Source organism: Charadrius vociferus, unplaced genomic scaffold, assembly GCF_000708025.1.
Source record: "Charadrius vociferus isolate BGI_N301 unplaced genomic scaffold, ASM70802v2 scaffold272, whole genome shotgun sequence".
NCBI lineage: Eukaryota > Metazoa > Chordata > Aves > Charadriiformes > Charadriidae > Charadrius > Charadrius vociferus.
In genome coordinates, this window is record NW_009647421.1 from 1587809 (window position 1) to 1612912 (window position 25104).

The following is a 25104-nucleotide window of genomic DNA, read 5'->3' on the forward strand; positions in this document are numbered from 1 at the left end:
AGATGGTAACACAGACACAGGAGGAATAGGATAAACAACAGCTGCAACTTCACTTACAACATAAATTGATACAATTATAAATATCTAGACACAGTACCTAGCCCCATATACTATGAGTTTATTCTTTCTTTCTGAAAATAAGCAGGAGACTAGTCTGATGAGACCTTCTCTCCACTCCCACTTCACACCCACAGCACCTGCAATCCTGAGGCATAGCTCCTAGTAATACCAGCTCTGTTAGAGCTCACCATTTCATCAAATGTTTGGGTTTTTTTAAATCAAAACAAAGCCATAATCACAACCTAAAAACATGATATACAGAGGTATGTAGAGTATGGAAGGAGAGAAGATCATGGTCCATCTGATGTTGATTTTGTCTTTCAAGAGGATTTCTCCATGAGCCCTGAAAAGGAAGTGATCAAAAATGCACTGCAGGGCAAAAATGTTGGTTCAAAACACAACAAATGATGGGATGCTGAAATAACTCCAAAACCTGCTCTGACCAAATATACCAAGATAAGGTTGACCAGGAACCTATGGAGAACCTGGTAGAACTTGCAGTCAGTCAGGTGACACACAGGCAAGTGCTTCACAGGAAATAGCAGCTGCATTGCCATTCTGTTACGTGATTTTGAATGATGCCAATCTACACACCTGGATAAAAAAAATTCAGCTGACTCACAGCTCCTGTTCTTCTGGGCCCAGCTGTAAGCAGCTGTCTATGGCTCTTGCCTTTTGTCACTGTTCTACACTCTCTTTCTAAATATGGTGCCTTGGTATTTCCTGTTTTGCCTTCTAGCTATCTTGGATACTTCCACCGCTATGAATACCTCTGTGAGTATCTCCATCACATTGCTAGAGAATGTATCCCAAAAGCAATCCATCTTTCAGCAATATATCAACTATGTTCCTATCATACATTAACAAAATAACTCTTTACGTTAACGGCATAATTGACAGGTTAAGTCAACTTCTAGATTGCTTTTTAAATTAATTTTGATTCAGTGTTCCAATTTGATATATACAGCTCCATTAGGTGTTGGCAACATAAGAAAACAACCTGTGGTCTGACACAGTGCGAATCTTTTTTTTTTTAGGTATGATGAAAGACTCAGCTTTTCTCTTAGGGTATTTCCAGGCATGTGGATTAATAATTGGCTTATTTGGGGAAAAACTCTACTTCTTCATTATGTTCCAACAGTGTAGAAAACTGTTTTTCACATTTTTATATCTTCAGTGATTTCCATTGAAGAAAAGAAATAAGGACCTCAAATGTACAAATATTTAATCATAGATTGCTGTATCATTGTATGTTTTTCTACTAAACTCTTCACAAAAAAAGATGATACCAACTTCAATACCAACCTTAACCTTGATTGTAACTGTCAGTCCTTAAGAGACGTTTTTTCTGTTTCTACTGAATTGGTTCTCATTTCTGCCAGCTTGCCCCTCAACAACCTATCTATTTTGGTGCAACTTCTTTGAAATTATTACCAATTCTATGGAAATTGTACTGTTCTTCCATTTTTCAATGTTTTCCTTACAATTAATTTATACCTTGCTGATTATTTTAATAAAAACAGAATTTCCAGATAAGATGTTACCCTACATTGATAGTCCTTGAAACTTTTTTTGGGTTAAAAGCAGTCTCAACAACCTGTTAGGGCAAAACACATTTTCAGGGCAACCTACAGAAACATAACCACACTTAATATAGCTTTCAGGAGAGTACTTATTGAATTTGCTGATAACTGACCTCTGTTTTGTGTGTTTTTCCTGGAAAGAATCAGCAGGGAAAGAAAAAAGGTAGGAAAAGTGTCATGGTTAAGATACTGCTGTATTTTTTGATACATTTTCTATCAAAATTAGCTTAATTATTTCAATATTTAACATTACTATGCATTATAAATACTATGTCTATCCTTATTACCAGTTTGAGTATTTGAACAGATCATAATCTAGATATTTGCTGTAGCCCTGTAACCGCTTCAGACTATGCAAGTTCAATATAAAAGTTAAGGAGGTCTCAAAGTCTTTGTAGGCAGGCAGAAAATACGCCCTCTAACAATGCAATATAAGCTTATATTTGCATCACATAAATTTCCATATCAATGTCACCTTGTTAAACGAAGTACGAATCTGAAATAGAATTTACTCTGCATTACTGAATGCTGTTCTCTCATTCAGATGGATTTGATGAAAAAGCCAGGAACTTTTACTGTGTAATTTTGAATTAAATTTAATACTTATCTATTTAGTATTTTATTCTTAATCAAGAGCTGGTTGGTTGTTTTTCTCTCATATACTCTCATTTAAAGAGTACTGCATTACTGGATGTTTGTGTTCCCAGAGTAACCCGCAAAATATTGACTTAATGGTGTGTAAAAGATTTTGTTTGCACAAAACCAAACACATACTCCCCAAAAAAATGCACCACAGAGGGCAGAAAGAAACAGATTAGTTAATTTATTACATGTTCCTTTTGATTTCAAAATACTGCATACATCTATTCTTCTTATGTAGTAACATACTAAGCCTTTGTAAGGTTTATTATTTAATCATTTTTATGTACAAAATCCAACAGCAGGTGAGGAAGACATTGTTTTCAGTTATAAGAAGCTAAAATAATGACTTAAAGACAGTAAGAGTGGGTCTATTAAACTGTTCATTCCCTTTAACACAGAAAAAACCCCAAATTTATCAAATTATTTTGCATATTTTAGTATGTAGGTAAAAAATAGTCTCACGGTGTTTATTGTTCCCACACTCTCATCAATGCAATTGTGGAATAGACTCACAAAAAATTTATTATGCAGCTACTAGCAAGAAACCATGTTCTTCATTTTTATTGCCTCCACCTGAAGAAAAGTCTTCCTAAAAGCTGCGTAAGGGACAGACAACACTGGAAAATTCTGGAAAATACTCAACTGTTTCCTCTCAAGCTCCCATTTTTTAATGACAAATTTTGTTCCAATGGAACTTGAACCCAAAAGACTATTTCCCATTATTCCCATGGTTGTGCTAAGCTCTTCCATATCCAAAAATGTTCGTCTGCACCACTACGATCAGAAGAATGATTGTAAGGGCTGATTCCAGCTTGACCTGGCAGAGCAACAAGAGACCAAAAAAAATCATGATTGCTCCCTAATGCTGCAGAGCACAACAAATTCATTTGATATTGTTGTGACAGTCTGCTCCACAGTCAACCTGACCTTTACCTGACCTTTACCTTCTGTAACCCTGCCCAAGTGAAAACCACCTGTGGTGGTCACAATGGGTGCATGTAGTCATGATGGCCGCACCTGGCTCAAAGGTGGTTTCAGGGACACAGAATCACAGAATGGTAGGGGTTGGAAGTGACCTCTGGAGATCATCTAGTCCAACCCCCCTGCCACAGCAGGGTCACCTACAGCAGGTTGCACAGGTTGGCATCCAGTTGGGTTTTGAATGTCTCCAGAGCGGGAGATTCCACAGCCTCTCTGGGCAGCCTGTTCCAGTGCTCTGCCACTCTCAAAGTAAAGAAGGTCCTCCTCGTGTTAAGATGGAACTTCCTGTGTTCAAGTTTGTGCCCATTATGTCTTGTCCTATCACTGGGTACCACTGAAAAAAGACTGTTCCCATCTACCTGGCACCCTCTCTATAAGTATTTATAAGTGTTGATAAGATCCCCCCTCAGTCTTCTTTTTTCTAGACTGAAAAGACCCAATTCCCTCAGCCTTTCCTCATAAGAAAGATGCTCCAATCCCCTAATCATCTTTGTAGCCGTTTGCTGGACCCTCTCTAGCAGTTCCCTGACAGATAACACAATAGCCAAGGGCTAACTTGAGCAATGCACTCACCTAACTAACCACAATACTGGTACTGTGGTCAATATGCAAATATGAATATAAATCAATCATCAAATCAATCATCTTACCCCCAGACAGCCCAATAGCCCCCTGAAATCTCTTGCACAGCAGCGGGCTACACACCAGGATCTCTCCTTGAGTAGGGATGCCTCTCAAGGTTACCTCTTGAAGTTTAGGGATTCCTTGCCACAACTGAACCTTGGTAAGTGACTAACAGCATGCTAAACTTTGAAATCTTAGCTAAGTGATATAAAGGATTGATTGCGCATATATAATCCATTAGACATAAACCACTGACCAAGTCTGGGACTAGGATTGGGTCCAGCCACACCTAGACTCCTCTCTGAGAATGAGCTTAGAAAGCAAGGGGGTCCTTTCTGAACCTCCTGACTCAACAGGAGGGTCTCCCTGACAGTTCTGTCTGATCCTGTCCTCTACACAGTAAATAACCAAGTGTACCTTGCCATCCAGTCTTGTTAAAACACTGTCACATTTACTATTGAACTGTGTTAAATCCCTGGTTTGTATCAATAAATAAATTGCTGCTTGTCTGTTACGAGTGAAGTGCATCACTCCACCTGTGACAAATGGACACCCATATACAGCTAAACTTGACTAAGTTAGTTAAAGCTGGCTGCAGTAGCCAGTGAGACCAATACAGAGGTGGTACTGCCACTGCAGATAACAGCCAAAGGTGCAGAAACAGGATTGCTCAAAGTGGCAGAATAGCAGACAACAACAAAGGCATTTGTTCATTATGCCTGAATATGCTGGCACCCCGGGTAACATGAGTCTTCCCATGAACAAACCAGAAAGCAAAGAAGAGAACACATCAAAAGAGGGTCACTTTGTTAATCATACTAGAATATAGTACAGAAATACAAAATGACTACTGGCCAATCCTAAGGGCTGGAGTTTCACTTAATATTTGTATACACATGGTTGATTTACTTTGCAATGCTTGCTTGTCATTTAAGACTAACCATAATACACAAGGTCCTTACAAAAGAAGTGCTCCCTGGCATAGTACCCACAGGAGATACTAAAGTTTCCCAAAAGGCAGGGAGGGTACCTAAAACAGAGCATTTGCTATTTTAACAAGTATCCCCTAATCATTTGTTGATGACAACACAACTATAGCAGCTACAAGCTCTGGTCCTGTCACCCATAGTGTCTTAACTATGTGAAAAGAGAAGGGTCAAATTGCAATCTGGTACATCCATTTCTAGTCATTAAAGCACCAGGTTTTACTGTACACAAATCTTGAGAAACGTGTGACAAGGAATGTGCAATTAACAGATAATACTTCAGGTTATCTCTACTCAGCAGCACCAAGTGCCTGTAATAGTGCAATCTACTGTAATTCCAAGAAAGATAGGATTTATATATCCTAGAGAATGTGTTATACACTGATGAACAGCATAAAATTGACATAATGGTTCTTCAGGGCTATAAACCTGTTTTCTCTCGTAGTTTAATTGACAATGACTAGATTGACCTTTTCTCTATAATTGTAACTACAGTAGAGCAATTAGACAAATCATCGCCTCTATTGTTTCCCACACACACCAAATAAAAAGCAAAAGTATGGGATGCTCAATCACCTCTTCATGCTGATGTTACAGCAGAACAGCATTTTACACTGCATTCATGAGTGAAAACTGGAATGAAAAAAAAAAAAGTCTTAAATCATGTACTAAAATGAAAAGTGACAAATATGTTAGAAATACTCTACATCATCCAATCTCCCAAGTACTGTGTCCTAAATAAACATTTGTGTCCTTCACTATTACCATAATAAAGAGTCTTTTCCTGACAATTCACACTTTCACTTATCCTTGGGCTCACTTAGAGCCCCTGGTTTTTAAGTAGTAAAATGAGTATCTAGTTTTATACAGACACAGTCTAAACCACCTGTGCATGTCAAGAAGGCGTAGCAATTCCCAACAGTTGGATTTGCCATCGGATAATTCTGTATTAGAATTGTCACCTCGTTTTTCGTTACCCCTTCCTCTCCCCTGCAGGTACTTACTGTGTGATGCCAAAGGTGAGATGACAAAAAAAATAAATATACTCTGATCTTTCTGCTACACCATTAATCAAAATACCCATGATTGTTAGTGGAAAATTACAGAGTATCCTGTTTTAGGAAGGGATTATTCATGAGATAGACATAGACAGTACATGTGGAAAACCAGTGAAATGAATTTCTTGTAGAATGTGTAATTAGGCTTTTAATCCGGTTTTTAAAAATGATGTTATGATGAGCCACCAGTGGATTTTAAGATGCTGTAAACTCAGAGTTGATGCTCATCCAAAGTACCTAAAAAAATTAACTATTTGCTTTTCTTGTAGCCCTTTTAAGATGCAACTGAACAACACATAAGAATCTTTATATGACTGTATGGCTTACTATAACAAAAGTTACTTTGATGCAAGTGTCTATTTAATGCCCTTATTTTCAAGGCAATTCCTGAAAAAGACTAATTGTGACAGGCAATAGGCAGCATATAAAAAAATCTGCATGCTTATAAGGCCTTCTCTTCCGATGCAATTACTAGCATAATTTGCAGTTTCAGGAGGAGCTTTGCTTTGCTCTGCAATACTTTATTTTACCCTTCAAATACTCAAAGTATCTATGTAAAATGAAGCTTGAAAGAGAAGCGTGATAAAATAATTTACTGAAATTAAATTGAAGATCCCGTGACATATTTCAGCTGTAAGCTCAATTTTTGAGTCCTTGTCTTAGGACCTAAGGACTGCAAAAATACGCATTGGGAATGTCTACAGAAATGTATACTTGAAAATCATGACTTAAACCACCAGTGAACTATAGTGCAACAGCAGTTTTGTTCATCCACTGTCTAACAGTAGCATGCAGGGTCTAGAATCCCAACTTCTGACTGAAAAGAGAAGTTTGCCAAGACATAGAAGTGCAGCAGCCTGCCTTCTTTCCCTCACAAGCTAGGGACATACGGCTGGAGCATTGTCTTGCCAACATGAAGACTGGGCTGAAGATTCTGTTAAATACTGTACAAAGAAGAGACATAGTCCTGACTCAAAGTACTAACAATAAAGAAAATAACAAAGACAAATAAAGGGCAATGTCCAAACCAACTGGAAAGGATGATCACTGCTAAGTGAACTCTTTTTAAAGGACTATTAAGTGAAGCTGCTGGGTCCACCTGGACAGTGCATGAAGATAGCCTGAGAAAGACACGTACCAGAGAGCAGTAATTGCTCAGAGATGAAACTAACAAAATAACATCAGATAACAGCAGAAAAGTAACCTTAAGTCCCTCCCAGTTCTTTCCCACAGATCACACCATCTTGCCAAGGTGCAATTCTAGCCCTCAAACTGTTCCCAGCTGCAGGAGCACTGTCACTGTCTTCTGGTCCACCCAAGAAGCCTCAGCTACTCTGTGATCTCTAGATCACAGACTGCATTTTTATTTTTAACAACACAAAACAATCTCCAACACAAGATAGTTTAATTCCTGATGTAATTCTTGTCTCAAGCATAGTTACTCGTTTGAAAAGTCCTAATTTACCAGGAAAAAGTCCATTGTTCAGCTACATTTTGAATAATGCTTTATGACCATACTAATTATCTCTGTTCCAAAAGACATTTATGCACTGAAAAAAAAAACCAACCCAACCCAAAAAGCCTATACAGTATGCTATTTATACAAATGGAAAAAATTCACAGAAATTCAGGAAAAACTTAAGAGAACTTAAAGGCTAAATTCTGTGATCACTAGATGTGTAAACAATCAAATCTGAATTGAGGCCAGAAAAACTAAATAAACAATAATTAATGTTTTAATGAGCACCTAAATGAAGGGATCAGAGACTAGGGCAAGATTTAGAGAAGAAAAAAAAATTGTCACCTCTTATTATTTCTATCCTGGCAGTTTCCATTTTGGCAGCCATTTAAAAAAAAATGCTTCAGGGAGGTTTTTTTACAAAGTCTATCCTTCACTTACAGCCATTTGTAATGCAAAATTTCAGAAAAATATTTTACAAAGAAGGAAAAAATAAAAACAAAAAACAAATCAATGTGAAAATAGCATATCGCTTTAATTTCTAAAAGGTACACATTTTATATTACTATACGTTACAGTACAGTTTCATACATTCATTGTATTGAGGTGTTTGGAACAGTCCTTGGAGAGACCAACCTATCCATATATTTTTTTAAAATAAATAATAAACCCCAACTTCTATGGTTTATGATTGGTATGTTAGCAAAAAATGGATACAACAGTGAAAATTCAAACTCTAACTTTTGTACTGCTTCTTAAAAGTAATCAGTTTTCACACTACTTCACCTTACTTATTTCATAAAACTCATAGATATTCAGATTCATAGATAAATTAATATATCACCATTTAGATCAGGGCTAATTAGGACACATTTTTGCAAACCTTATTGAGCAAATATTTGACAGTATTGACTATTGAAGTACATATACTATATAGGAAAGCAATGAATCAAAACAATGTTACAGGCAAAAATAAAAGCGTATGTGCTATTGAAAATTCTTCTGAAATGTTTATTTAAAAATTTGACCTCAAGATTTTAAATATTTAAGCAAATTCTTAATAGCCTTCAATACTGAGACGATTTATTTTTTTCAAAACAAGACCATGTTTTACTTAGAAAATGAAATCCATCAAGCACAGAGACGAAGTATGTTTTGTTACACCGATTATACAGTAACTAGAATAACTAAACACATTTTTTCGGAGAGAATGACACAAGAATCTCCTCATAGTAAGCTTAGAGCATGTGTTTAAGACAGCTGTTTAGCATTACAGGAGGGAGAACAGAGGAAGTTAGTCTGATGAGTTGTCTGAAGAATACTTCTATATTACACACATTCTTAGAAAGGTCATTCATGCAGACTGCAATTCACTGAGCTGCAGAAAATATCATAAAATATGATTTGTAAAAATGATTAATTGATACTGCAAATGGGGTGATTTGAAGCTTAAGAGTTTCATCTATCTAAAGGCAAGAGCCTTAGTTTTCAAGTAATATTTGGAAAAGCAAGATATTACTAGAAAATCTAGCTTTAGTTGTATTTCACTACTCTTGAATTCCAAATGCTAAATTTTTAAAAAACATTATTTTACCTTGGAGGTTTATAGGGTATTAAAATAAAACAGATTTTTGTGGTTCAATGATGAATTGAGGGTTGAAGTTAACCTGAAATTTCTGAGCTCCTATTGCTATTATGTAAAATCAGAAATGTCCCTTGCAGTCAGCTCCAAGCTACAATAAATATTGGCAATTCTGCTGCTACTGTCATCAACAAAGAGACCAGAAACAGGAAGGAAAACAGTCCAAATGGAGACCACTGAGCACAACTATGTTGCGCAGAATGTATTCTCCTTCTTGTTTGGTTGCCCCAGGGGAGCCTAATATCATTTTAAATTCCTGCCACAGTCTCTCAGGCCAGAAAACAACTAATGGATGAAAGGTGGTGCACACACTTTTTATTTTTCCCCTGTGAAATGCTAAAGGATGGCACAAACTTTCTAAGCCAAATTCAGCTGGCCAATATTTAATTGATATGTCTGAAAGTAGAAACGGGACTACATTTTGCAATACAGATTAGAGACGCACTTTCTTTAAAGTCTAAATGTTCAATTACATTTCTGTTCTACTAGCTAAAAGTTTTAAACATTGTTACAACCCAGAAATTTACTTTACACATTTATATGAGAACATATCCATAGAAATCATATCTATAACTACCTATATATCTATATAAAATATTTTTAGTGAATTGATTTATATATCAGTAAACACAAGTATAGTCATAATACATTATTAATAATCTGAATTTTTAACCAAACTATTTCATGTTTTTAGTTTTTCTGCAGTTTTTAAAATGCAAGCATAACAAAACTTTTAGCCTATATCAAACACGCAAGGAAAGAAATTCTCTCAATATATCCTATGTATTTCAAAATTTAAAGTATCACTTTAAAAAAGATCAGAACCACTGCATACAGATTTGTAGAAAAAGAAATCACTGAAAACTGTCAGCCAAAAGAAATACGTAGATTGTAAACAATAGAGCTATACAATTCTGAAGGTAAGACCTTCTGCTTTAAGTACTTTATTCACAGTAGGGAAGTATGTTCAATATCTAAAAAGACTGCATGATTATTTGAATGTCAGCTGACAGACCTTGCTTGGTAACATTTTATATACTGCTCAGCTTAACAAGCTTATTGTTATGCCTTGTTGATAGATAGCTGCCAAGATCAGCATGGAAAAGCAACTTCTACAACACAGTGATATTTAGACTTTGCAAGTAAAATTTACCTGAAGAGATTCTAGTATGGAAATAAATACTTCAAGAGTGATTTTTCCTCTAAATTACATAAATAGATACATTCTCAGTCACCGTAATCAAAACCATACAAAATTAAGTTGTTTAGACCCTAGGTCAATCAATGTATGATTTATAAACATGCTGAAAACATGTCTGAATGATTACATTTTATATTATATACCAAGTGTACAATTAATTAAGAACTATACAAGACCTTTTGTCTCCTGTTAGTACTGTGACAATCAAATTTATCTCAGTATTGTTCCAATCCAGTATGCTTTTTTTTTCCTTTTTAAATCAACTCATGCTTGATTTTCTGGATTGAGGTAAACTGTGCAACTTCAGTAGTGCTGAAAAGGACTTTCTAGGATCTTAACATCATGCATTGGCAGTGCCGCATAACTTAATACAGTTTAGCTAATAGTAATTTGTAGCAGGAAAGAATCAGAGAAGAGCAGAACAATTAATAGATAATCCACTGTACACATCCATGTGTTTGAAATTCAGTCTTATAAACTAACTCCCATTAGTTTAACAACAGGTGGATGACCAAAATTAGCCTTTGGATTCTGTTCTACTCTGCACTGGGCAGGGTCCGCAGGCAGCAAATGACTGCATCTTTCTTGCAAACAGGCTTTTCAGATGCTGCATCCAGCCTCAGGTTTAGGCACAAAGGGTTTAGCACACCTAACTCCTGCTACAGTCTGAAACCAGAACATAGTGTGGCTTCAACTGTAAAAATACTACTGTCTGCTATGTTACTTCTGAAGCAAAAAAATTATAGTAACTCAGACTTAGAAACTTACCTACATGCAACTTTTATCTAGACTTCGGCTTCCCTAAATATGAAGGACATGTTCATTAATATATCTTTAGCATGCCTACACAAATGCAAAAATCTGTTATCACCCACTCAGAAAACACAGCACACTATGTTCAAAGTTCTTTTTGGTACATACACACTACATCATATAAGTGTACGTATACATTTGCATACAATAAAAATATGAAATAAAACAAAGAAGCAAAACTATAAACTTTAAAATATATACAGTGGAAAGAAAAATAGCTAAAGATAAATAAAATGGAAACAATATCAAAATATATCAGAAATCATTTGCTAACCTCAGATGACAAGCGTAAGGTCTGTTTTAACACACAATTTTTTTTTTGTTTGATGCCAGAGGTATCATGTATGGCTTGTTCTTTTGCTGACCTCTATAGAACATTCATTTAAAAGTACATTAGTTCATTTTATATGAATGGAATTAAAGTATTGATCATTAATGACTTGTCATTTCTACTTGTGAAGACTTGTCTTAAAGGCTAACAAAAGAGAAATCTTATTTATTTTACTAGCCACACGATTTAAACAGCTTTCCAATTAGGTTCATATTTCATTGTAGCTTGCTTTCTCTCTGACTATGGAAAACTTAAGAAAGAAGCTAGGAAAACACTACTGGCAGTGCCGTTCCTCCAGAAGATAGTTCTCTCTTTATCAGAACTTTTCATCTATTAGAGATCTATATCCATCATCAAAGGTCTACAAAAAGCCTTTACTAAAGACAAGCTGGCAGGTCTTGTTAAATCCAGCTAGCTGCAGCGTCTCAAGAGGTAACGTGACGTCTTTTCACAATGGAAACAGAAGTACTATGGAAACAGAAGTTTTATTTTAACTCTACTCCTTCAGAAACAGGGAGAATTTATAAAAAAACCCCCTTATTTTAGGTCATATAAAGATAGTATTAGCTGTCCTCTTTTGGTAAAACCAAAACTACTTAAGATTAGACAAAGATAATGGTACTAAAATCCTAGTCCTGCTTTTTCTTGGCTCTTAACTCTCCCACTACCATAGGTGCACAATCAGCTGTTAAATGTTGGCTGGATAAATTAGCCTCTTATTAGATGAAATATGAGGGGGAGGAAAAGGAAAGACAGGAAATAAGGACAGAGTAGGAGGAGCTAATTGGTACTGGGGGAGACTGGGAAAGAATGACAGCAGAAACCAAATTTTTCTCACTCTTTGCTGTAAGCAGTAACATCAATGACGAAGATGTCAACATGTCTTACATTCCTTGAGGACTTTCTCTAGGTCCTGCTTGGCCAACATATTTTACAGAATCAGCAGATAACGGTCTGTCCAAACACGTCATGACAAACCTTGAAAAATCAGGAGCCAACACAGAAGATGGCTGCGATGGTGAACCTCACTTATTCTACCTGCAGTTTTCTTAACAGAACAATCAAAACACAAACTATCTCTAACAGCAAATGTTAGTATGACAATCACAGAACAGATGAGCTTGGCAGGGAACTCTGGAGGTTACCTGGTCCAACCTCCTGCTCAAGCAGGGCCACCTGGAGCCATAGTCTCCAAGCAGGAAGAGTCCACAGCCTCCCTGGGCAACCTGTGCCAGTGCTCGGTCACCCTCACAGGGAAAACATGTTTCTTGATGTTAAGAGGGAACCTCCTGTGTTTCAGTCTGTGCCCACTGCATCTGGTCCTGTCACTGGGCATCACTGAAAAGAGCCTGGCTCTATCTTCTCTGCACCCTCCCTTCAGGTATTTACATACATTGATAAGACCCCCCCTTTAAGCCTTCTCTTCTCCAGGCTGAACGGTCCCAGCTCTCTCAGCCCTTCCTCACAGGACAGCTGCTCCAGTCCCTTCATCAAACTTCTGGCCCTTTGCAGGACTGTCTCCAGTATGTCCATGTCTTTCTTGTACGGGGGAGCCCAAAAATGGACAAAATATTCCAGGTGCGGCATAATGCCAGAGAATGCTCTACCGATTATAAGAATGGTGGCCAGTGAAAATTCCAGGCTATATTTAATATGTGGGCCAGGTGTTTCCTGTCTTCTCTGTGTGTATCGGAACTGTGACAAATGGAAATGCTGTCCCTCTGAAGGTTAGCTGTACCAGCTAACTGACCCCCAGCTCCTTTCGTGCACACAGAGATGGGTATATACCAGTTTCTTCCTCACTCCATGAGATTAAACGCTAGATGCATGGACTGAACGAAGTCTCAGACCACTTCACCATGTTTCTTAAAATTAGTAGATCGTGATCACAGGATAAGCAAAGAAGTCAATGAGACTCCAACCCAAACATAAGTCACTGTTTAGCCTTCTTAATTTTTTTTTCTTTGCATCATTCACTTCTTGTTCACTGCCTCTACCCTACAGGCATCACCATGATCACTCTTTCAGTTTAAGTTACTGCTTATTTTCTTCATTACATATTTACTACCAATTCCAGAACTAGACAGTCATTTATTCTCTCAACTTCGATTTCATTACCATCTTCCTCTTCAAACTTACTACAACTTCCCAAAGCTACATTAATTTCTCATCTCCTTTACAAGTCAGTACTTATTGGTTATTCTTGAATTCTAAACACACAAAAATAGCTACATTTAACATCATAGAAAATTCAGCATATACTAACCTTCTTCAGTTTTTTACAAAAGGAAAAGGGGGAACCGTTGAGTTAACCTGATCAGAATTGAAGGCAATTAGCAAATGACACATTTCCTGTTTATATGATGGTGTCGTCCTGCCAGTAACAGGGGTCTTATGCTCACCTACACATGAAAAAGCACCAAAAAAATTGTGAAATTCTTTTAATTTTGAGCTTGTAATCATGCAGCAAGGAATAGCCTAAAGCAAATATAGAGCATGGCTACGCTCCTTTTAAATGGTTTTTATAATGGATATACTGACAGACTCTAAACAATATACTCGGTGCAGTAAATCATTAAGACAGCTCTCACTTCTCTCTTTTTTTCCAAGTATTGTATCTATTCTGACTGTATGGTGAATTATAGGTTGTAACCTCAGAATGCAACAGTAATTGCAATAAGGACATCTTTTCTGAGCATAAATAGGTTGGGGTATTTATTTTTCTGTACTACTTCAAATTATAACACTACAAATATTTTATCTGTACAGAAATGATATATACACAAAACCTTTCAGTTTTCATGATGCACTAACGATTCAGATTTATAACACACTGTCATTTCCATGCCTTCAGGGAACATTGCACTTTCTTAATTTCTGTAAGGAATGTCATAGAAAAAACAGTCAAGCCACATTTGTGTCAAGTCTGCCATTTTTAATTATTAGCAATCAAGTCTAAGCAATTTCTCCTTTGGTTTAACCAGTGCATACCTATCCTCCAAAATTTTTTTTTATGCCACAATTCATAAAATTGTTTAGGCTGATGCTTGTCCTTAGCACTAACTTAATAACTAATCACTGGAGATATTTATAATCTCAAGTTTTTTACATAAGAATTGTCAGACTTAATCAACCTTCTCATATTTTCACTATTTACAGAAGTTCATTTATCATACATTTCAGAAGTGTGACAACAGCGGATTATTTTTCCCACTTTTCAAGTAGGTAAAGAAAGATAAAAGGGTGGCAAATCATGACAATACTTTGAAAGTTTTACTCTTTCTGATACATCCATTTCCAGCAGATTATTCCTAAAAAAACATTTATTTTAATACCACTTATAGACAGAAGTAAAATTAGCAGGCTAAACCCTCAATAAATAGACAGTTACACTTTACAGAAAATGCATGCTTATTTTTATCATTGGATAAACATTGCAGACAGTATGAGTGACCTGTTCCAACCAAATGTTTATAGAAAATAATTTCTTTGATAAAAATGCCAAAACCCCTATTCTCATAAGCCTTTATAAAGTGGGTTCAGGGGTTATAACTAGAAACTGAAAGGACTACTAACTCTCATAAGGATAGTGATTTGGGAGATAAATGCTGAGATGTGTGTTGAACCACACCTCAAATTTTTTTCAAACCACTTGCAGACTGCACTGAAAATTAATATAACGTTTAAACTGATGTTATACAGAATGGCACAAATATGTGACCACTGCTAGATTCCTTGGGACGTCCATCTTGCATTCCTGGGCATCTAACGTCATTCTCACACAGTACTGTGCAATAACACCAAAAATTAAATTATGTAAGATATCAAGTCACTGAAATAAGCTATGAGTGACAACTCCCAAGTCTACCAATTGAAACATCGCTGCATAAATGCTACCTCAAAGTTTTGATGAAGTATTACAGACTATCTGTTTTGCTAATCATAGTAAGCAGAATCATGCACCTTCACATTTTAATTTGTTCGGGAGAAAACCTGCCCCCTGGTACCTTATTCTCAGCTGTGAAATGAAAACCACTGTACTGGTTGCAAATGGCCAGAAGCTGGCAGGGTGGGCTGCAGGGTGGTCTCAGTGAAAAGAGGTTGGGGCTGGCCCATGCTGAAAACAGCTGTCTTCAACAGACCCAGAGCACATCTGAGCCCCTCAGCCAAGATGACAGCACCTCTGGGAAAGAATATTTAAGAAAGGGCAAAAACCATGTAAGAGAAGATGAGGTTTGTGACCACCTGAGGAAACCGAACATACAAAAGTCTACACAACCTTATGAGATGCATCCCAGAGTCCTGAAAGAATTGGATGATGGAGTTGCCAAGACACTCTCCATGATACTTGAAAAGTCGTGGCAATCAGGTGAAGTCCCCAGTGACTGGAAAAAGAGAAACATTGCCCTCATTTTTAAAAAGGGTGGAAAGGAGGACCCTGGGAACTACCAACCTGTCAGCCTCACATCTGTGCCTAGGAAAATCAGGGAACAGATCCTCCCAGAAGCTATGCTGAGGCACAGGGAAGGCAGGCAGGGAATTCCAGACAGACACTGTGGATTCACCAAGGGCAAGCCCTGCCTGACCAACCTCATGGCCATCTATGAGGGAATGACTGCATCAGCAGACAAGGGAAGAGCTATGGATGTCATCTATCTGGACTTGTGTAAGGCCCTTGACACAGTCCCCACAACATCCTTCTCTCTAAACTGGGAGATACGGATTTGATGGATAGACTGCTCAATGGAGGAGGAATTGGTTGGATGGTTGCATCCAGAGGGTAACGGTCAACCGCCCAATGTCCGGATGGAGATCAGTGATGAGAGGTGTCCCTCGGGGTCCGTGTTGGGACTAGTACTGTTCAACACCTTCATCAATGACAAAGACAGTGGGATCGAGTGCACCTTCAGCAAGTTTGCATATGACACCGAGCTGAGGGGTGTGGTTGACATGCCTTAGGGGTGGGATGCCATCCAGAGAGACCTAGACAAGCTTGAGAAGTGGGCCCGTGTGAACTTCATGAGAGTCAACAGGGCCAAGTGCAAGGTCCTGCACACAGGTCAAGGCAATCCCTGGTATCAATACAAGCTGGGATTCAGAGCAGCTCTGCTGAGATGGATCTGGTGGTACTCCTTGATGAACAGCTGGACAGGAGCTGGCAATGTGTGCTTGCAGCCCTGAAGGCGAACAGTAACCTGGACTGCATCAAAAGGAGCGGGGCCAACATGGTCGAGGGAGGTGATTCTGCTACTCTACTCTGCTCTCATGAGAACCCACCTGCATTATTGCGTCCAACTCTGGAGTCTCCAGCACAGGAAAGACATGGACCTGTTGCAGCGGGTCCAGAGGAGGGCCACAAAAATCATCTGAGGGCTGGAGTACCTCTCCTATGAGGACAGGCTGAAAGAGGTGGGGTTGTTCAGTCTGGAGAAGAGAAGGCTCTGAGGAAACCTTATAGCAGCCTTTTAGTATGTAAAGGTAGCTTATAAGAAAGATGGGAACATACTTCTTAGTAGGGACTGCTATGATAAGACAAGGGGTAATGGCTTTAAACTAAGATTTAGACTAGATATAAGGAAGAAAGTTTTTGTGATGAGGGTGGTGAAACACTGGCACAGGTTGCCCAGAGAGGTGGTAGATGCCCCACCCCTGGAAACATTCAAGGTCAGCCTGAACAGGGGCTCTGAGCAACCTGATCCAGTTGAAGATGTTACTGCTTACTGCAGGGGAGGTTGGACTAGATGACCTTTAAAGGTCCCTTCCAACCCAAACTATTCTATGATTCTATGAAAAACAAGCCAAAAATCCAACACACACACAGAGGAGGAGGGAAAAGAAAGGGCATTAAATACAGCAGTAGAAATACTAAGGTCAGGGAAGGAGGAGGTGTAGGTGCTCCATTGCACTGGAGTAGACAGCTACACTACAACCCATGGAGACCCTACACCAGAGCAGAGCGCACACGTGAGAAAGAAGGAGCAGCAGAGAGGAATCGCTATGTACTGAGTGCAACACTCCTCTCCCCAGCCCCCTCTATTGCTTAGGGCAGTAGAGGAGTCAGGAGTGAAGGCATGAAGGTAAGCCTGGGAAAGAGGCAGGAAGGGTGGTGTTTCAATGTTTGCCTTTTTGTTTCCCACTACCTAAATTTATTTTAACTAGTAATAAATTACACCTAATTTTCCCCAAGTCAAATCTGTTTTGCCCTCAGCAGTAACTTGTAAGTGATCACCCTGTCTTTACCTCAACCCATGAGCTTTTTCATTCCAATTTTTACCTTCCATTTTTTTATCCCTCTGGTCCTGCTGAGAAGGGAATGAGTGGCTAGGTGGGTGTTTGGCTGTTAGACAAGGCTAACCTATGACAAGAATAAAACTGGAGATATTTACAGAAGCATATAAATAGTAGAGATGGCTAACAGACACAATAGTGTCTGGATGATGAGAAATAAAAACAAATTTAAAAACACCTGCTCCACCCCGGCTTTTCTGTGGGCTCATCTTCACTCCCAACCTTTACCTCTTCCCCCCAAATGGTGCAGGGCAACGGGGAATGGGGGTTACGGTCAGTTCATAACTGTTTGTCTCTGTTGCTCCTTCCTACTCACACTCTTCCCCTGCACCTGCATGGATTCCTCCAATAGGAGATGGTTTTCATGATCCTCTCCAATGTGGGTCCTTCTCACAGGCTGCAGTTCTTCACAAACTTCTCCAGTGTGGGTCCTATCCACAGGGCACAGCTCTTTAGCAATGGACTGCTCCAGCATGGGTCCATCACAGGGGCACAGTTCTGCCAGAATACACACACCTACATGGCGTCCTCGCTATGTGCCACAGTTCCTGCCAGGAGCCTGCTCCAGGATGGGCTCTCCACAGGGTCACAGCTTCCTTCAGGGCACATCTACCTGCTCCAGTATGGGGTCCTCTGTGGGCTACGTGGTGGATATCTGCTCCATTGTAGACCTCCATGGGCTGCAGGGGGACAACCAGCATCACCATGATCTTCACCACAGGCTGCAGAGGAATCTCTGCTCCAGTGCCTGGAGCACCTCCTCCTTTTTCACTGACCTTGGTGTTTGTTTCTCTCAATGTATTCTCACCCCTTCTGGCTGCTGTTGCACAGTGTTTTTTATCCTTCTTAAACATGTTATCACATCACTGATTACCTCAGCTTTGGCCAGTGGCAAGTCCATTTTGGAGCCACCTGGAACTAGCTCTGTCCAACACAGGAGCATCTTCTCACAGAAGCCACCCCTGCAGCCCCCTCCCCCCGAAACCCTGCCAAATAAACCCAGTACAAGAGCCCATGCTGGAGCAGAGGAAAAGTGTGAGGATGGAGCTGCAGAGACGAAGTCTTATGAACTGACTGCAGCCCCTGTTCCCCACTGCCCTGTGCTGCTTCAGGGGGAGGAGGTAGACAAGCTGGGAACAAAGGACTGAAGCTGAGCCTGGGAAGAAGGCGAGGGTGAGGGAAGGTGGTTTATTTTTGCCCTTTTTTTCTTCGCTATCCTATTCTACTTTTAATTGGCAACAAATTAATCTGGCCCAAGTCAAGTCTGTTTTGCCCATGACAGTAATTTCTAAGTGAGCTCTCTGTCTTTATCTCAACCCATGAACTTTTCCATGGGTTGGGAGGGGGGAGTGACAGAGCAGCTGGGTGGGTACCTGGCAGCCAGCCAACTCTAGACAACCCACCATTCAAAAAGGATTAATTTTTCATGTATTTTTTCATAATCACAAAAAAAAAAGAGCCAGAATTTAAAGCATGTCAATTATCTTTCTTTGTCCAACATCTATTCTTTATTTTGAAACGTAAAAAAATCTGACACTCAAATAATTTTAAAAAACCTATCTGCAGGGTGAAGCAAATTTTCTTACAAATTTAATTAAAAAGTATGACATTCAAAAGAATAAGTAATTTTAAAAGTAAAATTAATTTGCGTTACATTATATAACTTTTTATGGAGTTCAAGTTTTTCATGTAGTTGACTAAACACCTGATAAATATGCAGAGAACTCAAAGGAGATCATCTTTCAGCTAACACTGAAAAGATGAAATTAAATTAGAATTAAGATATGCTAGTATTCACCTAGAATGATTCATGACAAATATCATATAAAAGTACAGTTACTTTTCTGGAAGCCTCCACTATATCCCCAAGTCCAGATTATACAAAATGACAGGAATAAGTATCAGTGCTCCTGAAGCACATTTCCATTTCAGTTAGATCAAAGGTGATGAATACTAAGATTAGCATTTGTAGTCACCACAGATGAAATTAACATTTTTGCCTGTGCAAAAATATAGGCAAGCTGAAAGCTTTATACATTTTTACTTTAGAAGTAACTTTACTAAAATAATTTCCACACCAAGTATGCAGAGACTTACACTTTCAGGAAGAGAAGATTCATTTTATTATTTTTCTTGAAAATAATTCTAGCATTCACTAATTCTGCATTTTATTAAAAATATACTGTAAAAAATGAGCTACTGTTTTGATGCTCATGTCTCCTAATGAAATGTTCAGGCAGCTCTGGGACTAAACATAGTGAGCTAATCGCCTGCTGAGACCATCTTCAGGATTGTCTCCTCTACCCACAACACATCGAGATCACAGCAGATGCTCGCAAGGCTGATTAGAAGGGTTCACATGAACTCATGGTAGGCAGTCAATACTAATTTTTTAAACACTTCTCTAGCATTTGGAAGACCACGTTAACAATTGACTCTGCTAAGTAACAATGCAGAAACCCCCATATGCTCTACGCCAAGAAGAATGATACCCAATCCTGAAAAAATGACGCTGCATTAGTGACCCAGCAGAATAAAGCAGATGGAGCCTCTTCAAAGGAGAAAATGCTCTTTCCTCCTGAATGTGCTGCTCCACAATATTTTGGTTTTCAGGCTTATGCTCTGGCTTCCAACCATTTACCATGTTCTCTCTGATTCACAAAAAAATGTTAGATTAACTGCTGCTTGCTCCTTGATCATTTATGGATATAATACACAGCAGATGCTCCTCAAACTATTAGAAAAATCACACACCCCTGAAAATGTTGCCAGTACATCATACGTTTTCCTGAATCCCACATGAGATTTATTTCTAGATGTCACCATTTTTGTTGTTCTTTTGAATTTCAATTGATAAAAATGCAGTGACCACTAAGACAACTTCAAGGTGACACGGTTATCTAAATCAAGCCTCAGAGTATACTATTCACATGTACAGAGCACTCACTTTTACTCCTTTCCAATTGTAAAGACCTGAGATAATCTACTCATGATGCATACTAAAAGGATTTGCAAGTTTGGTTTTGTTCACATTTGAAAGAAGTAGTAGGATTGTTTCTATAACGTATTTAACCAACATGATAAATAGTATATGAAGCTTTTGAGGGAGCTGTAACACTTACAGAAGAAATCATTATGTTAGATTACTTTAATAGGTCTTGTTTTGATCTTGATTAACTCTCAACTTTTAAAGACTTTTTTTACAAGTCATTACAAGAACCTACTTTTCTTTCATTTTAAAACTAATGTCAAGAATATCTCAACTGAACATACTGAACATATTTTTTGCCTTAGGTAAAAATAAATTATTTTTTGCTGCCCTACATAAGCCTTCTAGATGCATACTTTCAAAAACAGAAATAGCTTTAATCAAAACAGAGGAACAATAGTTCTTGTTAATTCTTGCACGTGCAAATGAATCACAGCACCAAAAATCTTAGCAAGTGCCTGCCATGCAGAGATGTTGCATTCTGTTTCAGTTCCTTTCAGTTACTTAGCAAGAAATGTAATGCTCACAGCATTAGATCTAACATTGTGTCACAAGGAAGAGAGCGCTATAAATGTTCTGGACCCATAGCTTTGCTGAAAAAAGAATTTTTATGGATTTCTGGAAACAGTAAAGAAATCTAAAATAAAGTTTTAAAACCAGTGATTTAATTCTGCTGTAAAACCTAGCAATAGTCAACTACCTTTAAGAGATAATTCACAGATACATTTTTAAGCTATACCGGCATTTTTGAGAACTTTCTAGTTTTCTTTCACCCTTGATTCTGCACAAAGGAACGGAGGGAAACAGTTTTCCAAAGCTTTAAATAAAAAACCCCAACCCTCAGCCATTCTAGACAGGACAAAGAAGTGTCTTGTTAAGTTTGAAAAACGTCTGGAATACACGTAGTTGGACCTCACAAGTAAGCAGGCTTGATAATGGGGGCCAGGGGGTTGAGGTGGTGCAAATGATCTCTATTTTACCACCAAGAGTCAGGTAAAACATTAGACTGCTACAATCTCCTATGTGTTGGAAACAATGATAAACAAAAGGTTCACTCAAAGGTATCAAGACACAGAACTTCCTCTGACATCCCTTCTGACTAGGAGCCACCAAATGGCATCGAATAAAAAACAAACAAACAAACAAAAAAAGCTTATCTTGCCTTAAATCATTAATAAACTAATTTAGTTAGTTTAAACTAACTTGGGTTTTTACCCAAGGTAAGCACCTGAACAGTCCTGTGAACTTCTGAAGGATCACTTATAAGAGTATGCTCATAATACTCTGCTGAACTGGTGCCTACATTGATTAAAGTCCAGTGGTTGTATCACATTCCTGTTATATAATTTTCAGCAATTTGTAATTCAGCATTTAGGAGGAGTAGGGGAAATTACTTTATTTAGTTAAGACTAGTATTTGAAGCTTCATCTCACTAGTAAAACCAGAATAATATTCGAATTGCCAAATGATTGCCTATTAATAAGATTTAATGAAGGCATTATTTTCTGAATTTTCTCTTTGTTGGCTTTTAGCTAGAAGCTAATTTAAACAACTGAACTTAAATTTGTAGTCAAGATCTAGTTATTAGTTGCATGTTGAAAAGCTACTGACACGTATGATCAGAAATAAACACAAAATAGAAAGAACTACAGAGACAAAAGTGAATGACCTAAAAGTTTACATACAACAGAAGGTTATCTGTCATTGCTGGAAAGAATTTCCTTTTCTTTTTAAGCTTCCAAACTATGTTCACTATGAAGTTTTAGAGTCATAGGCATATAATGTAAGTATGAATTTCTTACTCTTGTAATTCTGGTAAAGTAATTTCAAGAACAGTGCGACATCAGTTTGGATCACACTTAGCAGACTGTCCTACTCAAAATGTTCATGCAGAAAGGTATACCATTTCTAAGTACTTTAATTGAAACCTGAAAAGTGCCTGCCTTTTAAATTTACAATTTCTTTCTTAGTATTTTTTCTGACTTATTCTAAAATTTCTCACTACAGTAGCCTTATTCTGCATATGAAAATAAAGACCTAGAGACAGAAAGACCTGAGGCAACTAAATGCTTTCAAAACTGGTGAAATTCCATCAGGGGTCGGACCTAAACCTCCAAAACTGAAAAACAGTCTTAAAGGCTAAAAGGAGTTATAGTAAAAGTTCAGTGCTACTTCCTATTCAACGTATTTCAATTTTAGTATTTTTAGAATATTCTACTTTCACCAAAGTCAAAGCTCATTTACACTTTAGCACATTCTGAAAGACTTCAGAAAACCTTGAAAGAAAGTATTTTAGAAAAAAAATCTAACCATTGAGAAGAAGCACGATTGCTAAAACACATAATTCTGGTTTATATGAAACTGTTTTAGAACCCTCGCTGTTAAAAGTGTCTCTTTCCTTTTGTTTAAAGCACCAGTTATAATAAACCAATCTGTTAAAGGTTATTCAAATTGTTCTCTCCTGTGCACCTTGAGGTAGTGGCTTTGCCCAATTTTCTCATTTTAAAAGGAAGATTCTGCTTTTAAAATTCTCAATATATTCCATTTTTCATCTGACCTATAATGTAACTATACATCATCTGTGTGCATTTACTTAACAATAAAATAGATTACATGATCACAAGGACAGAATACAGCAGGCTAAGAGGTATTCTGTTCAAAAGGAAACACCTAAGGTAATACCCCACTTATTCTTTCAGTCTCATTCTGGAGAGTCTCTTTGCCAAAAAATGAAGGACTTGTTGCTTTCTAAAAAAACCCATGAATTCCACTACTTAACACACAAGCAGTTTATCTTTCCTTATGTAGTAAAAAATATGCTTCACTGTTTGTATGCATATAAATCTGTTTAAATCCTGGCTACCTACTGCAGGAGTCGTAATTGCAATTGTACATTTCAATCAGACACAGTAAAGAGCACATTCTCATGAAATCTGTAGAAAACAAATAAGTGCTGCCATCCAGTTATAACAAAACTTTTCTCCAGTACAGAAATATACAAACACTCCATAAAATATGTCTAGAAGATTTACCCAAACCAAGCAAGAACAAAGATTCAGAAAACACTGCTTGCTTTTACTGATCTCCTCCAACACCCGAGCCATGAAGAATTATTCTCAACTGATACAAGTAGTTAAATTTGCTTTATACTGGTTTTAGATGCTATATATAAGGTTACCTGTCATTAATGATCCAGTTCAGACACAGATTGAGGGAATTAAGGTTTTTGCATCTCTTTACTATTTCCATCACGGTTTCATTGTCCAGTTCTGTGATATGACGTAGATCCAAGCTGGAAAGATTTCTTAGCTATAGAGACAAATATGATAAAAAGAATTAGTCTGAAATTTGTTCACACACATAACTGTTATAAAAGCTGTTAAACTTTTTGGAGTCATGTATAATAAGCGCAAGCTAGTCAAGAAAGATGAGATTACTATATTTTTTACAAAAAGGAAACATATCAGAGATATTAATAGTATCTAACTCCAGCAAATCTGGAATTCAGGCATTCAGTTACTCCACGAAATAAAGACACTCTCACTCATGGTCCAATACATCTACAATAGGGGCCTACGCCTTCCTCTTTTTAACTATATGGAGTGTAAGATACCAAGGTAGCATACCAACTCATTCAATTATAAGAAAAATAGGGTGTGGAAGGAAGGGGAGACAGCACATTTGTGCTTAGATTCAAAGGCATGTGATTAAAGAATCCAGAGTCTGAGGCTTTCCAACTAAGTAAATATTATGAACTCCCTGGAAAATACAGTATTTATACTGAAGTCTCACTTGCAGAGCCATCAATAATATCTTGGATATTCTGAACAATAAAAGTTGGAGTCACAGAACAATATGATTAAGATTTATGCAAGGATTAATCTGATTTATTAGTATGGTTAATCATTATAATGTCCTTCAAAAGCAAATAAAACCCTCTTACTACTTTTATGAGCTATGTATTCAAAGAAGAAATTTTTACAGATTTCTGTAGTATCCTTAAACAATGGATCAGTTTGGCTGTAATAACCTCCAAGTGCTGTTTGCTTCTTAAGCTGTCTGAAATAACCTGTTATACTCTGGAAAAATAATTACATTAGGTAATACTGACATTTTAATTAAATTTACCTTTCCCGTAAGAGAGAAAAAATAATCCTATTCAGTCATTTAAGTCACTAAGGATTTGATTAAGTAAAGGCATACAACTGAGATCATATAATCGGCCCACTTCAGTAGTTAATTATTAAGACAATGTATTTAAGGGGAAAAAAAAAAGAAAAAAAAAAGAAGTAAAAAAGATAAAAAGAAAAGGAAAAAAAAGAAGACATCAAATGTAGGTAGTATTCTACAGAAACCGGTGTTCTGGTGTTTTGTTCGAGAAGTTTTTAACATTCTTCAAACTAAAGCTGAAGATAAACCACATACTGCTTCCAAAAATTCTGCAGAA

General features: G+C 37.6%; 1 protein-coding gene across 1 annotated transcript in view; it reads right to left on the bottom strand.

Moving 5' to 3' along the window:
• FBXL17 (F-box and leucine-rich repeat protein 17) overlaps positions 1–25104 on the bottom strand; it is a 275618-nt gene that overhangs the window by 170499 nt on the left and 80015 nt on the right. Inside the window, exon 6 of the mRNA XM_009880482.1 lies at positions 23836–23966. Coding sequence (XP_009878784.1) covers positions 23836–23966 — 131 coding nt within the window. The remainder of the gene's footprint in view (positions 1–23835; positions 23967–25104) is intronic.